Raw genomic sequence first — 15,042 nt, 5'->3', positions numbered from 1 at the left:
TACAGCTCTGTTTTTTAGAGGTTTGAAAGAAGAGGAAGCGGGCTGTGGTGTGATCAGTTCTCTGGTATTTCGGTGAACAATTTATCTAGCGAAAAAGGAAGTTGAGAGACTTTTATGGTCTTAGGCCTAGGCTGGTAGTAAAATGTTATCAGCATTTGAAACTACCCTAATCGAGTTTTAAAACGTAACCATGGTTGCCCAAGCATCAAATAGGCTTACGTATACATTTGATGAAAGTAATAATAATAAATAATAATGGATTTTATTTATATAGCACATTTTAAAATACAAAGAAGTCTCAAGGTGCTTTCCAGGGTTAAACAATCAATCACAAAATTGAAATAAATAATAGTAGAAAAGTAGAAAGTCCGAACGAAGAATGAAATGTATACTCAGAGACAAAATGGAACTTGACCACAACCACCCATGATGCTGAAAAACGGACATCCTTTTATTCAGGGCATTAGATAAAGCGCCCTCCAGTGGCCAACAGGAGCACCGTGGACTGTTAGCGTTTAGTGGTCCTTCATATTGGAATGGGAAAAATCTTTTCATTCACCATTGTAGGTCACTAAAGTGTTTTGGGTCCAATACGCATTGAAATGCACAAAGTAACGCTTATGTTGGGTAAGATCTAAACACAAAGACACCAAGCATCTATCAAAGGGGTTCTTCCAGAATCTCCTACAAACTCCATACTGTTTTAGGTTGACGTAATGGTCAGGAACAAGCTTCTCTTCAAGTCGATATCATTTTTTGCCCGGCAAAAGGTGGAGCGGTTCTCAAAATCCACTTCTTATAACAGTTATTTGGCTCAGTTGCGTCCTAAATATCCGTAAAGTACGGAAATATTACACGATAAAGCGAGTAATAGTATCGACAATGACATAGTTTATTGTAATTGTGGTATAGAAAGCTTTTGTGACGAATGTACATCCCTCTATGAACAAATGGTACAGGCGACACCCTACCGCGAGCTGTTTCTCTGCCATCCACTTGAAATTGATTCGGTGCGGGTTTGACTCACTGGCCTTTATCTTTGGGGAGTTTTTTTTTTTCCACAGCAATTTGTAAAGGAAATGCGCCCTCCGAAAATCTACCTCTAAGTGTCGGAATGAATAATGCCCTCGTCGCCAACGCATCGTTTTAACCCTTTATATCCTATCCGCGCTTAAACTTATCGTTTGGAAAAGAATTGTTCTGGGAAGCGCATAACATCTGCCTTCGCGAGTCTGATGTTGTCACCGAATCAAGACGAACATGCCCACTCTAAAGATCCGGTGAAATACGGAGAATTGGTGATTCTTGGGTGAGTAACTTGCAGGACACTAGTATTAATCAATATATGTTACGTTTAAAGTAAAATTATGCGAAATTGCCCGATTCACGAGGAATGTGGAGACTGGATATCCGGTTCAGCCTGCCCGTTGAACAAGTTGACCAATATCCAACTATTAGCCTGATGTATCATTTTGTACAAGTCATTTTGTTCTTCACACAAATGCAAAGCTTGTCGTTAGGGAATACATAAAAAAAAAGGGTAAAAGAACATCCCAGACGGCTTAAGCCGAGTAGGCTATGGTATGCCATAGTAGAGGCTCAATCTCGCCGCCACCATTTCTATTATTGCGGGGGAAAGTATCATTCAATGTTTAGAAGTAACCAGCATGCTTTAAAATACAAACTATTTTAATACTAATACAAACACCTTATGTTCTAGTATGTGTTGAATGGGGTGTGACCAGTCGCTGTTCGATCCAGGCTTAGTAGACTAGTTGTATGAAATTGTCCTGTGCATTAGGGGACGCTACGATGCTGTGTAATCTTTTAAAAGCATTCCGCACACATGAACTAAACAGTTTTTTAGCACAGCCCAAGAGGCGACCACCGACGAGTAGCCAGCCGCAGTCGTTGCCATCGCCGAGATCGCTGAGCCCACTCTCCCGAAGTTTTAATCCCTTTCCCACCACCACCACCACCTCTTCTTTTTTTCCGGCAAAACCGCGTCTCCCCTTCCCAGGATGCATTGCTCAGGATGTGCTGACCAATGATGCATCCTACCTGCGTGCCTTGCTCGCGTGTGACTGTCCAGGCAGTGAGGAGAGTGCATGGGAGGCTGCCTGCCTTGTCTGTGTATAGGGGTATATAGATTTGGTCAGTCACTGTATGACTTGTGGTTTGGAAAGGTTGGGATGGTTTTTGACATATTAAGAGGTCCTGAAGTGTATAGATATGACATATCTGCAGTGTATGTGTGTGTGCACGCACGCCTGTGTGTTTAGGTACTTGCGACTGTGTGTGTGTGTGATTGTGATCTGTGTGTGTGCACGCCTGTGTGCATATGTACTTGCGACTGTGTGGGTGTATGTACATGTCTGCGTGTTTGTTTGTGTGTGCGTGCATGCTTTTGTGTGAGGGTATGCGTGTATGCATGCCTTTGTGTGTGTGTGTGTGTGTGTGCGTGCGTGCACGCGCCTTTGTGGCAGTGTGTGTGTCCCTTTGTGAGAACACACTTGCTGAAATGGCACATTGACCACTGGACTCCCTGATGGTCGATGTTTTTCCGTTGTCTTCTGCTGTTCAGCCAGACTAGACAGCAGCTGGCAGCACTGGTGCAGTGAGTTCACTAACCCACACGCAGACGCCACTGGTGCAGTCAGTTCACTAACCGATACACAGTGAGTTCACTAACCGATACACAGTGAGTTCACTAACCGATACGCAGTGAGTTCACTAACCGACACGCAGTGAGTTCACTAATCGACACGCAGTGAGTTCTAACCGACACGCAGTGAGTTCACTAACCGATACACAGTGAGTTCACTAACCCACACGCAGTGAGTTCTAACCGACACGCAGTGAGTTCTAACCGACACGCAGTGAGTTCACTAACCGACACACAGTGAGTTCTAACCGACACGCAGTGAGTTCTAACCGACACGCAGTGAGTTCACTAATCGACACACAGTGAGTTCACTAATCGACACACAGTGAGTTCACTAACCCACACGCAGTGAGTTCACTAACCGACACACAGTGAGTTCTAACCGACACGCAGTGAGTTCTAACCGACACGCAGTGAGTTCACTAATCGACACACAGTGAGTTCACTAACCCACACGCAGACGCCACTGGTGGAGTGAGTTCACTAACCGATACACAGTGAGTTCACTAACCGACACACAGTGAGTTCTAACCGACACGCAGTGAGTTCACTAACTGACACACAAATGCCACAGCTGTCTCTGGCATGGATCACAGCCCGATCAGGGCCCGGATCCGCTGCTATCTGGTTGCCTGGCACAGCATAGCGCCCTGGCCTGGCACAGGCGGCGTAACCACAACAAAGGGCTCAGTCTCTCCTAGTGTGGTGGTTAGGCAAGGAGAGTGGGAGGGTGTGAGCCTGTGAGCCTGTGTGTGTGTGTGTGTGTGTGTGTGAGCCCGTGAGTGTCTGTGTGTGTGAGTGTCTGTGTGTGTGTGTGTGTGTGTGTGTGTGTGAGTGTCTGTGTGTGTGTGTGTGTGTGTGTGTGTGTGTGTCAGTCCTTTTGATTTCAGCGCCGTGCTGGCGTTTCTCCGTGTTCTCACAAACACATGGCAAACTGGCATCATGTGATCATTCTCCGTGTGTGCCGTGTGTGTGCGCCACGTACCCGTCTTCTCCTCGTCCTCTCCCAGATCTTCTCCGGGCTCAAGTGTCTGCACTGACTCCTGTGGACCCCCCCCCCACTCACTCAAACACACACACACACACACACACTCTCACTCACTCAAACATTAAAAACACCTCGTCTGAATAATTCACCGGCGCACCAAACAGGGTCAGCAGCCTACTCAGTCTCTCCAGGGTTAGCCGTCAGCAGAGACGCCCTCATGGGCTATTTCTGTGCATCTCAGCACAGCAGCAGGGCCAGGCCGGAGGACCCTGGGACAGACTAGGGCCTCGCCACAGCACCCCCTGCAGGCCGGAGGACCCTGGGACAGACTAGGGCCTCGCCAGGGCCAAATCCACCGGGCTTTACATTTCCTTTCAGGAAGAGTCAGGATGAGATGGACAGAGGAGGGGAGAGAGAGAGAGAGATGGACAGAGGGACAGAGAGAGAGAGATGGACAGGGGGACAGAGAGAGAGAGATGGACAGGGGGAGAGAGAGAGAGAGAGAGATGGACAGAGGGACAGAGAGAGAGAGATGGACAGGGGGAGAGAGAGAGAGAGATGGACAGAGGGACAGAGAGAGAGAGATGGACAGAGGGAGAGAGAGAGAGAGAGAGAGAGAGAGATGGACAGAGGAAGGGGGGGGCGAGAGATGGAAAGAGGGACAGAGAGAAAGAGATGGACAGAGAGAGAGAGGCTATGTTGCTTTGTTTGTGGACTTGTGGGCTAGCCAGCATGCTCTGGGATTGCAGTTCACTCAAAGCAGATCTCAGGAATACTGATTGACACCAGTGTGGATATGGGGGTGGGGTTGGGCGACTCTAGTCTGCGGACAGGAAGTCAATTTAGTCCGGAGTCTGAGGGCGGCACATGACATTTCTGCAGATTTAAGCACCAGCGAAGAATCCCTCTCTTGTGTGTGTGTGTGTGTGTTTGTGTGTGTTTGTGTCATCAGTTCCACCAGTGGAAGGAAGAAGCTAAATGTTATTTTGATGTTGACGGAGTTGTGCCAAACGTTGCACCATTGATTCCCAGTTCCGCTATCTTCCCTGTGAAACAGAGAGACCAGTGGATATTCCCATTCCCAGTTCCGCTATCTTCCCTGTGAAACAGAGAGGCCAGTAGATATTCCCATTCCCAGTTCTGCTATCTTCCCTGTGAAACCGAGAGACCAGTAGATATTCCCATTCCCAGTTCTGCTATCTTCCCTGTGAAACCGAGAGACCAGTGGATATTCCCATTCCCAGTTCTGCTATCTTCCCTGTGAAACGGAGAGACCAGTGGATATTCCCATTCCCAGTTCTGCTATCTTCCCTGTGAAACAGAGAGACCAGTGGATATTCCCATTCCCAGTTCCGCTATCTTCCCTGTGAAACAGAGAGACCAGTGGATATTCCCATTCCCAGTTCCGCTATCTTCCCTGTGAAACAGAGAGACCAGTAGATATTCCCATTCCCAGTTCTGCTATCTTCCCTGTGAAACCGAGAGACCAGTAGATATTCCCATTCCCAGTTCTGCTATCTTCCCTGTGAAACCGAGAGACCAGTGGATATTCCCATTCCCAGTTCTGCTATTTTCCCTGTGAAACGGAGAGACCAGTGGATATTCCCATTCCCAGTTCTGCTATCTTCCCTGTGAAACAGAGAGACCAGTGGATATTCCCATTCCCAGTTCTGCTATCTTCCCTGTGAAACAGAGAATAAGGGGGACATTAACTGATGGGGGCACCAATGGAGTGTTTTGTTCAGTATATTTGATCGCTCACCAATGGAGTGTTTTGTTCAGTATATTTGATCGCTCACCAATGGAGTGTTTTGTTCAGTATATTTGATCGCTCACCAATGGAGTGTTTTGTTCAGTATATTTGATCGCTCACCAATGGAGTGTTTTGTTCAGTATATTTGATCGCTCACCAATGGAGTGTTTTGTTCAGTATATTTGATCGCTCACCAATGGAGTGTTTTGTTCAGTATATTTGATCGCTCACCAATGGAGTGTTTTGTTCGGTATATTTGATCGCTCCAATAACCGCTACATTACAGGCCTTATATGCTGTTGCGCAATCACTAGCCATACGAGTCGTCCAAGACCCACCGTAGTACGTTTAGCACATGGAAGAACATCCATACGGAGTGTGTGTGTGTGTGTGTGTGTGTGTGTGTGTGTGTGTGTGTGTGTGTGTGTGTGTGTGTGTGTGTGTGTGTGTGTGTGTGTGTGTGTGTGTGAGAGCGCGCGAGTTGTGTTGTGTTGTGTTAACCTTTGACCCCTGCTGTGCTGCAGGTATAATGGCTCACTGCCGGGGGGTGACCGAGGCCGCAAGAAGAGCCGCTTCGCTCTCTACAGGAGGGCCAAAGCCAACGGAGTCAGGCCCAGCACTGTGCACATCCTCACCAACCCACAGGACAGCAAGGTGTGTGTGTGTGTGTGTGTGTGTGTGTGTGTGTGTGTGTGTGTGTGTGTGTGTGTGTGTGTGTGTGTGTGTCAGCACTGTGCACATCCTCACCAACCCACAGGACAGCAAGGTGTGTGTGTGTGTGTGTGTGTGTGTGTGTGTGTGTGTGTGTGTGTGTCCCAACCCTGTGCACATCCTCACCACCCACCAGGTGTGTGTGTGTGTGTGCGCGCCCATCTGTCCTCTGTGTGTGTGTAACCCAACCCTGTGCACATCTTCACCATCACACAGCAATGTGTGTGTGACAGAAGCAAGAATATGACTCACACCGAATATCTGCTGTATTGAATATTTTTGTATAAAAAAAAAAAAGAAAAGAAGAAGAAAAGTGATTTGAATTGATTCCTTCTCTCCATAATGAAACTCTTGAACAGCTCTCTGTGTGTGTGTGTGTGTGTGTGTGTGTGTGTGTGTGTGTGTGAACAGCTCTGCAGTGTTCTCAGTCATGGCTGCTGAGTGGCACTTTCTTCTGAAAAGACCCTTTACCAAACACACACACACACAGCCCTTTACCAAACACACACACACACAGCCCTTACCAAACACACACACACACACACACACACAGCCCTTACCAAACACACACACACACAGCCCTTTACCAAACACACACACAGCCCTTTACCAAACACACACACACCCAGCCCTTACCAAACACACACACACACACAGCCCTTACCAAACACACACACACACACACAGCCCTTACCAAACACACACACACACACACAGCCCTTACCAAACACACACACACACACACAGCCCTTACCAAACACACACACACAGCCCTTACCAAACACACACACACCCAGCCCTTTACCAAACACACACACACACAGCCCTTACCAAACACACACACACAGCCCTTACCAAACACACACACACAGCCCTTACCAAACACACACACAGCCCTTTACCAAACAAACACACACACACACACACCCAGCCCTTACCAAACACACACCCAGCCCTTACCAAACACACACCCAGCCCGTAAAAAAACACACAACATCTTGAAAGGGTTCTGCCTCGAAGCAGAAGGACCTGTTCTTTTTTTCTGTTGTTGTTTTTTCTAAGCATGTTAATGTTCTACGTTCTCTCAGGCGATCAACACTCATGGCCGCCAAAGCAGCCCCTTAACACTGTCCCCAAACCAGGTGGTTCTTTCATTTCACTTTTATGTTGTTTTATAAGTGTGCAGAAAACCAAAGATACAGATCACTTTTGCTCTCGAGTGGAGTGCACACACACACACACACACACACACACACACACATCTGGAGTGGAGTGCTGTTTGAACCCGGCTCTTAAAGTCAAGGGTCTAGAGGAGCTTTAGCTGAGCTGTGGTCGGCATGGAAACCTGAGCTTTTTGAAGAGTGTGTATGTTTATTTATTTTTTGTTTTCTTCTCAGGCGGTCAACAGCAAGGGCCACCACAGCATTTCCTTCACGCTGTCTCGGAACCAGACGGTGGTGGTGGAGTACTGCCATGATCCGGACACCGACATGTTCCAGGTGAGTCTCACGCCGGGCTCAGGCAAACAGAACCGGTCAGAACCTCACGGTACTGTGCCCTCGGCTCTGTGGTCTGAACTCGCAGCCCGGAATTCTCTCAAGTCGATCCCCTTTTCCGCGTTTTGTGTCGCGTATAGCGTCACTCTCTTGTTTAGTTTCCGTTCTTTTGTGTACTTCTGCTTTTTCTTAACAATGTAATACCATAAGGTGATCTTCATGAACACTCTCCCTTTCTGTTTTTATGTCTTTCTGTTTCTATCTCTCTCTCTCTTACTGTGTATGTGTGTCTGTAACCGTGTGTGTTTCTCTATCTCTCTCTCTTCCTGCGTGTATATATGTGTGTAAAACTGTGTCTGTTTCTCTCTCTCTTCTTGTGTGTGTGTGTTTAACTGTGTCTGTTTCTCTCTCTCTTCTTGTGTGTGTGTGTGTGTGTTTAACTGTGTCTGTTTCTCTCTCTCTCTTATTGTGTGTGTGTGTATGTGTGTGTAACTGTGTCTGTTTCTCTCTCTCTTCCTGTGTGTGTGTGTGTGTGTGTATATATATGTGTGTGTAACTGTGTCTGCCTCGTGCTGCCCCTTCCTCAGATCGGTCGCTCCACTGAAAGCCCCATTGACTTTGTGGTGACGGACACCACGGGGGGCTCCAAGGAGACGGAGGACTCGTCCGTGTCCCCCAGCACCATCTCCCGCTTCGCCTGTCGCGTGGTGTGCCAACGCCACCCCCCCTACACCGCCCGCATCTACGCCGCCGGCTTCGACTCCTCCAAGAACATCTTCCTCGGGGTACGTCTGTGTTACCCATTTAAACCTTCAGTGTTGGAGTTTGTGTCTCTGTGTGTGTGTCTCTGTGTGTGTGTGTGTGTGTGTGTGTGTGTGTGTGTCTGTGTCTGTGTGTGTGTGTCTGTGTTACCCATTTAAACCCTCAGTGTTGGAGTGTGTGTGTGTGTGTGTGTGTTACCCATTTAAACCCTCAGTGTTGGAGTGTGTGTGTGTGTGTGTGTGTGTGTGTGTCTGTGTTACCCATTTAAACCTTCAGTGTTGGAGTGTGTGTGTGTGTGTGTGTGTGTGTGTGTCTGTGTGTGTGTGTCTGTGTTACCCATTTAAACCTTCAGTGTTGGAGTGTGTGGGTGTTTGGAGTGAAATGTTATAGACTGAGTGTGTTATGCTGTGTGTGTGTCTGAGAGACTCTTTGTGTGTGTGTGTGTGTGTGAGAGTCTCTGTGTGTGCGTCTCTGTGTGTGCGTGTGTGTGTGTGTGTGTGTGTGTGTGTGTGTGTGTGTGTGTGTGTGTGTGTGTGTGTGTGTATGAGGTATGTGAGCCACACAGTACTAAGTGTGACTGAGTATTCTGTTGTTATCAGCATGAACGTGACTGAATATTTAAGTCACCTTAACCAGTTGGAATTATCACAGATCTGGGACTAAAGGGATCATTTCACACATCATTTGCTTATCAGTAGAACATTCCAGAAACGAATCTGAATCACCAGGTTCACCTGTGCTGGTGTGCTGGTGTGAGTTGTCATCTGTGTGACGGTTGGCATTTAACCCAAATGATGGGCTGACATTCATCTTCATGCTGAGTCCTCTGTGTTAAAAGAGTTCTCTTGGAGAAGGCAGGTTTAGATCATTCTTTTTAAACATGTCTTTCTCCTCCTCTTCTTTCTCCTCCTCTTCTTTCTCCTCCTCCTCTTCCTCCTTCTCCTCTTCCTCCTCCTCCTCCTCTTCCTGGGCCGCTCATAGGAGAAAGCCACCAAGTGGAAGAACCCCGACGGTCACATGGACGGGCTGACGACCAATGGCGTGCTGGTGATGCACCCCGAGGGTTTCCCTGACGACTCCAAGCAGGGGGCGTGGCGCGAGATCTCGGTGTGCGGAGACGTGTACTCACTGAGGGAGACCCGCTCTGGACCCGTGCGAGGACAGCTGGTACGCACGCACGCACACACGCACACACGCACACACGCACACACACACACACACACACACACACACACACACACACACACACACACACACACACACACATCATTAACGGTCTGTTCTGGACCGGGTCGCTCACACTACACCAGGTCCGGATCTGGGCCGGATCTGGATCCATTTCACGAGTCCGAGTCACGTTCTGTTTGGGATGTCCCCAACACACACACACACACACACACACGTGTCCCTACTGAGTCACGTTCTGTTTGGGATGTCCCCAACACACACACACACACACACACACACACACGTGTCCCTACTGAGTCACGTTCTGTTTGGGATGTCCCCAACACACACACACACACACACACACACACACGTGTCCCGTGTCCCACACACGTAAATGTAATCTCATCATGACCGCTATCATGGCTGCTATCTGCGTTAAAGGGGTAGTCCCAAGATTCTAATCCAATACACATTTTGTATTTGTCAAATTCAGCGAAGTGCCTTCAGTGAGTGCACTGTACACAGTCCTGGCTCTGTAAATGGGAAACAAACATGGTGGCTCGGACCGAGACACAAATAGTTCAAGCCAATCAACACATTGAAGGGAGGGGTGTAATTTGATGGCTAGTTGAGCTCAGATATCAACAACCTTTCATCAGATTTGTGTATTTCATCTTTAAAACTCTAAACTGATGTACAGGCCCGAATGCACAACTTCTCTGGTGTTCAATGATATGCAAAAGGCCACGGGTGAGAAGACTGGGTTGTATGTCATGATGACACCATCCCCCTAGCTTGCATCTTGTCTCACTGTCAGAGTGCAGGTCTAAACAGCCTTCTCAGTAGAACAATGACAGTTTTAAGGTCAAACTAAACTTCTTCTTAAATATAAAGCTTTTAAACTATGTAAAGGGTACATTAAAGAAGAAACACCTCAGCTGTGGAACCATTTCTTCAGTCCTTGTGGCTGACACGGGATCGAAAACACAAAGCTCTAGACCAGTGAGCAGCCTCACCTGAATCCAAGCGTGTGTTCAGCAGCCTCACCTTTCTCCAAGCGTGTGTTCAGCAGCCTCACCTTTCTCCAAGCGTGTGTTCAGCAGCCTCACCTTTCTCCAAGTGTGTGTTCAGCAGCCTCACCTTTCTCCAAGCGTGTGTTCAGCAGGGCTCCTTTAGCTTGTGCTGAGGCTAGCTGACTTAGCATGTCTTCTCGAGTGTTTAATCGTGCTGATGTTGGCGAGTGGTGATGCTTGTGGTAGTTCTCATCTTCATCTTTATCACTGTTGTGTGCCCTTACACGTTTGGAGTTGTGTTGGGACGGGGAACAGATTCAGAATTAAATGGGTTTTTAAAATGCCCGTCTTTACTCAGGATTTGCCAAGCAGGATTTGTGTTGATATACTTTTACAACATGTACATCTTGTTCTTTACACTGATGTTCTGCAATACAAATCTCCGCCAGAAGACCCCAACTTGCAAATATGAAAATAATTTATTTTAATCTCCCTGAGGTCTGCTTGCTTATGGTGACGGCTGTGTTCATACTCAGGGAGGTGTTTTAGACTAGCACAGGGAGGTGTTTTAGACTAGCACAGGGAGGTGTTTTAGACTAGCACAGGGAGGTGTTTAGACTAGCACAGGGAGGTGTTTTAGACTAGCACAGGGAGGTGTTTAGACTAGCACAGGGAGGTGTTTAGACTAGCACAGGGAGGCGGTTTAGACTAGCACAGGGAGGTGTTTTAGACTAGCACAGGGGGGTGCTTAGACCAGCACAGGGAGGAAAGACTATTGAAAGGTAATTGTAGGCTTTTAAATTGTCCTGAATATTACACTCATGCTTTTTTGAGAGACATTTGTTTGTTTGTGGTCAGCGAACTCAGTGCAGTGTTCTGTTCCTCAGGCTTCGGGGGAGAGCAGCGTTGGTGTTTCTGCTGTGGCTAACTCTCTGTGGTGTTCTGGTGTTTCTGCTGTGGCTAACGCTAACTCTCTGTGGTGTTCTGCTGTTTCTGCTGTGGCTAACGCTAACTCTCTGTGGTGTTCTGGTGTTTCTGCGGTGGCTAACTCTCTGTGGTGTTCTGGTGTTTCTGCTGTGGCTAACGCTAACTCTCTGTGGTGTTCTGGTGTTTCTGCGGTGGCTAATGGCTAACTCTCTGTGGTGTTCTGGTGTTTCTGCTGTGGCTAACGCTAACTCTCTCTCTCTGTGGTGTTCTGGTGTTTCTGCGGTGGCTAACGCTAACTCTCTGTGGTGTTCTGGTGTTTCTGCGGTGGCTAATGGCTAACTCTCTGTGGTGTTCTGGTGTTTCTGCTGTGGCTAACGCTAACTCTCTCTCTCTGTGGTGTTCTGGTGTTTCTGCGGTGGCTAACGCTAACTCTCTGTGGTGTTCTGGTGTTTCTGCGGTGGCTAACTCTCTGTGGTGTTCTGGTGTTTCTGCTGTGGCTAACGCTAACTCTCTGTGGTGTTCTGGTGTTTCTGCGGTGGCTAACGCTAACTCTCTGTGGTGTTCCAGTGTTTCTGCTGTGGCTAACTCTCAGTGGCTAACTCTCTGTGGCTAACTCTCTGTGGTGTTCTGCTGTTTCTGCGGTGGCTAACGCTAACTCTCTGTGGTGTTCTGGTGTTTCTGCGGTGGCTAACTCTCTGTGGTGTTCTGCTGTTTCTGCTGTGGCTAACGCTAACTCTCTGTGGTGTTCTGGTCCTCAGGCTTCGGGGGAGAGCAGCGCCCTGCAGGACGGCTCCCTGGTGGACCTGTGTGGCGCCACCCTGCTGTGGCGCACGGCCGAGGGGCTGCTGCGGGCGCCCACCCTGCGCCACCTGGACGCGCTGCGGCTGGAGCTGAACGCCGGCCGCCCGCAGTGCCCCGTGGGCCTCAACACGCTGGCCTTTCCCAGCCTGCCTCGCAGCCACAGCCTGGAGGAGCGCCAGCCCTGGGTCTACCTGGCCTGCAACCACGTGCACGGCCACCACGACTGGGGCCAGCGGCCCGAGCGCCACCGCGAGGAAGGGGGCGGCGAGGAGGGCGGTGGCGTGGGGGGGAACCGCGAGTGCCCGCTGTGCCGGTCGGTGGGGCCGTACGTGCCGCTGTGGCTGGGGAGCGAGCCGGCGCTGTACGTGGACGCCGGCGCCCCCACGCACACCTTCACCCCCTGCGGGCACGTCTGCTCGGAGCGCACGGCGCGCTACTGGGCCGAGACGCCGCTGCCCCACGGCACCCACGCCTTCCGACCCACCTGCCCCTTCTGCTCCACGCCACTCTCGCCCACCCCCGGATTCTCCCGCCTGATCTTCCAGGGCCCCGTCGACTGACCCCCCCACACCTCCCACTCCACCCTGACCCCCCCCCTCAACCTGACAGCAGCCGCCTGCGGAGAAGGACTGGCTGAGCTGCCGCCCCCCCCACAGTGATGTCCCTGAGCCGGCCAGAGGTGTACACACACACACACACACACACACACACACACACACACTCACTGTCAGGCTCTCAGTGTGGGGTCAGCTCGAGCTGTTAGATTGGTTTGTTTCGTTGATGTTTTGTTGAAAGCTGTTTTACCGGACTTGTGCGCACCAAGGGACCGTAGCCGAGTCCTCCAGAAAACAGAGCTCCAGTGAGGTCTGTATTTGGCATTAAAGCTGTCCGATATTAAACCACAGAGCTCCAGTGAGGTCTGTATTTGGCATTAAAGCTATCCGATATTAAACCACAGAGCTCCAGTGGGGTCTGTATTTGGCATTAAAGCTATCCGATATTAAACCACAGAGCTCCAGTGGGGTCTGTATTTGGCATTAAAGCTATCCGATATTAAACCACAGAGCTCCAGTGGGGTCTGTATTTGGCATTAAAGCTATCCGATATTAAACCACAGAGCTCCAGTGAGGTCTGTATTTGGCATTAAAGCTATCCGATATTAAACCACAGAGCTCCAGTGGGGTCTGTATTTGGCATTAAAGCTATCCGATATTAAACCACAGAGCTCCAGTGAGGTCTGTATTTGGCATTACAGTTTTCCGATCTAAAACCAGAAAGTAAACGCAATTTATGACCGCTGGTGGATCCAAATGATCCCAAGATGAATAACTCACTGTTAAAGTAGTATTAACTAACATGCAATGCTCTTGAAAATACTAACACTAGACCCCTGCGTGACCATTGGCGATGCCTGGATGCTCTACAAGCCAAGTTCTCACGGGTTCAGACCAACGAAACAGACCAAATCTGAAACACGCCTTAAGCATGACCTCTGACCTCCTGGTTCAGTAACTGCTCGTAGATGTCAGGCTCTTGGCTGGATGCATCCACCAGGGCTTTGCCTCCCAAAAGCTGGTCTGTGTTTCCACCATGTTTGACTGACTGAGAGACATCTTGGTTCTTCATGCTGGTGGTGGGACCGCCATGCTTTAGGGAAACACAGAATCTTTCAAGGTTAAGGGTCAGCTGCTCATAGTTACTTGTTCAAAACGCCTTTTACCCCTGAGCCTGCTGTGTGTGTGTGTGTGTGTGTGTGTGTGTGTGTGTGTGTGTGTGTGTGTGTGTGTGTACACCTCTGCAGTCCGGTTGCCTATAACAGCCACCGGCGCTGGAGGTTCCGCCAGAGGGCCAAGCCCGTTTGGGCCCGTCATCACTGACTTACCCCCAGTCACCCTGACCAGAACACACTCCCTTTGGCCCGTTTGGGCCCGTCATCACTGACTTACCCCCCAGTCACCCCCTGACCGGAACACACTTCCACTCCAAGACAGTACTTTACTCAAGCAATACACAGTCCGTCTAAGCTAGCTTCCTTCAACCAAGAGATGCAACGCTGCAGTCCACTTTACTGTAAACGCCACAATATTGCCTCCGCCACTGGGAGCCCCAGCAGCCCCAGGGTCAAGGGGTCAGGGGTCAGGGTGTAGATGTAGCCCTCGCCAGGTCGTAGCTGCGCCTGGGACGCATCCGGGCCGCTTTCGGGCCCGACCCAGCCCGGGTCCGTTCCCCGGGTCAGCTGCCGTCCGGCTCCTCCTATTTAGAGGTCTTGATCTTTATTTTTCACTTGTTTGTGTTTAGCATTTGAATGGAATGTGTGGTTGTAGCAACAGTGTGTAGAACAGTGCGGAGATGCTCATATTTTTCTATACGTGACCGCAGGTCTCCCGCTGACGACCTGGTCGGCTCCTTTTTTATACTCCAGTGTTTGACATATAGCAGTACAGTATATATATGAATATATATATTGTGCGTATGTGTGGATGTATGATATATGATATGATGTGACTACTAAAGACCTCTCAGCTCAAACGGAACAGATGCCACACTGTGTCCCACCCCAGTTTAGCAGCTGGACCCGGTCTAGTCCTCCTCCTCCTCTGGACCGGGTCTAGTCCTCCTCTAGCCCTCCTCTGGACCGGGTCTAGCCCTGCTCTGGGCCGGATCAGGCCACAACCAGATGCCGTCTGGGACACTGAGATGGGAAAAACAAACAAACAAAGCAACAACTTTAACTGACTAAACACGTAAACACTAAC

General features: G+C 49.4%; 1 protein-coding gene across 3 annotated transcripts; it reads left to right on the top strand.

The window, feature by feature from the left end:
• The first annotated feature begins 991 nt into the window (after positions 1 to 991).
• On the top strand, positions 992 to 14,815 carry LOC116223870 (E3 ubiquitin-protein ligase pellino homolog 2-like). 3 transcript variants are annotated; one of them, XR_006152823.1, is made up of 8 exons: positions 992 to 1,309; positions 5,931 to 6,060; positions 7,206 to 7,259; positions 7,515 to 7,616; positions 8,201 to 8,398; positions 9,357 to 9,542; positions 12,244 to 13,150; positions 13,204 to 14,815. XR_006152823.1 is itself a non-coding variant. In XM_031582120.2 (7 exons), the coding sequence occupies exons 1-7, from the start codon at positions 1,236 to 1,238 to the stop codon at positions 12,844 to 12,846; spliced, it is 1,347 nt and encodes a 448-aa protein (XP_031437980.1). In that variant the 5' UTR covers positions 992 to 1,235; the 3' UTR covers positions 12,847 to 14,815. The 3 variants fall into 3 exon arrangements, 2 of the variants coding, with proteins under 2 accessions (XP_031437980.1, XP_031437981.1); XM_031582120.2 differs by having other exon boundaries at positions 12,244 to 14,815; XM_031582121.2 differs by lacking the exon at positions 7,206 to 7,259 and having other exon boundaries at positions 12,244 to 14,815.
• Positions 14,816 to 15,042: the final 227 nt, after the last annotated feature.

The sequence above is a fragment of the Clupea harengus genome, chromosome 15 (assembly GCF_900700415.2).
Source record: "Clupea harengus chromosome 15, Ch_v2.0.2, whole genome shotgun sequence".
Classification (NCBI taxonomy): Eukaryota; Metazoa; Chordata; class Actinopteri; order Clupeiformes; family Clupeidae; genus Clupea; species Clupea harengus.
The sequence above is the reverse complement of the archived record's forward strand: the minus strand, read 5'-3'. Positions and strand labels throughout refer to the sequence as shown.

Coding starts and splice junctions, on each gene's coding strand:
- LOC116223870 (XM_031582120.2), top strand. CDS start 1,236: ATGTTGTCACCGAATCAAGACGAACATGCCCACTCTAAAGATCCGGTG. Junction 8,399..9,356: donor CCAAGAACATCTTCCTCGGG/GTACGTCTGTGT, acceptor GGCCGCTCATAG/GAGAAAGCCACCAAGTGGAA. Junction 9,543..12,243: donor GACCCGTGCGAGGACAGCTG/GTACGCACGCAC, acceptor TCTGGTCCTCAG/GCTTCGGGGGAGAGCAGCGC.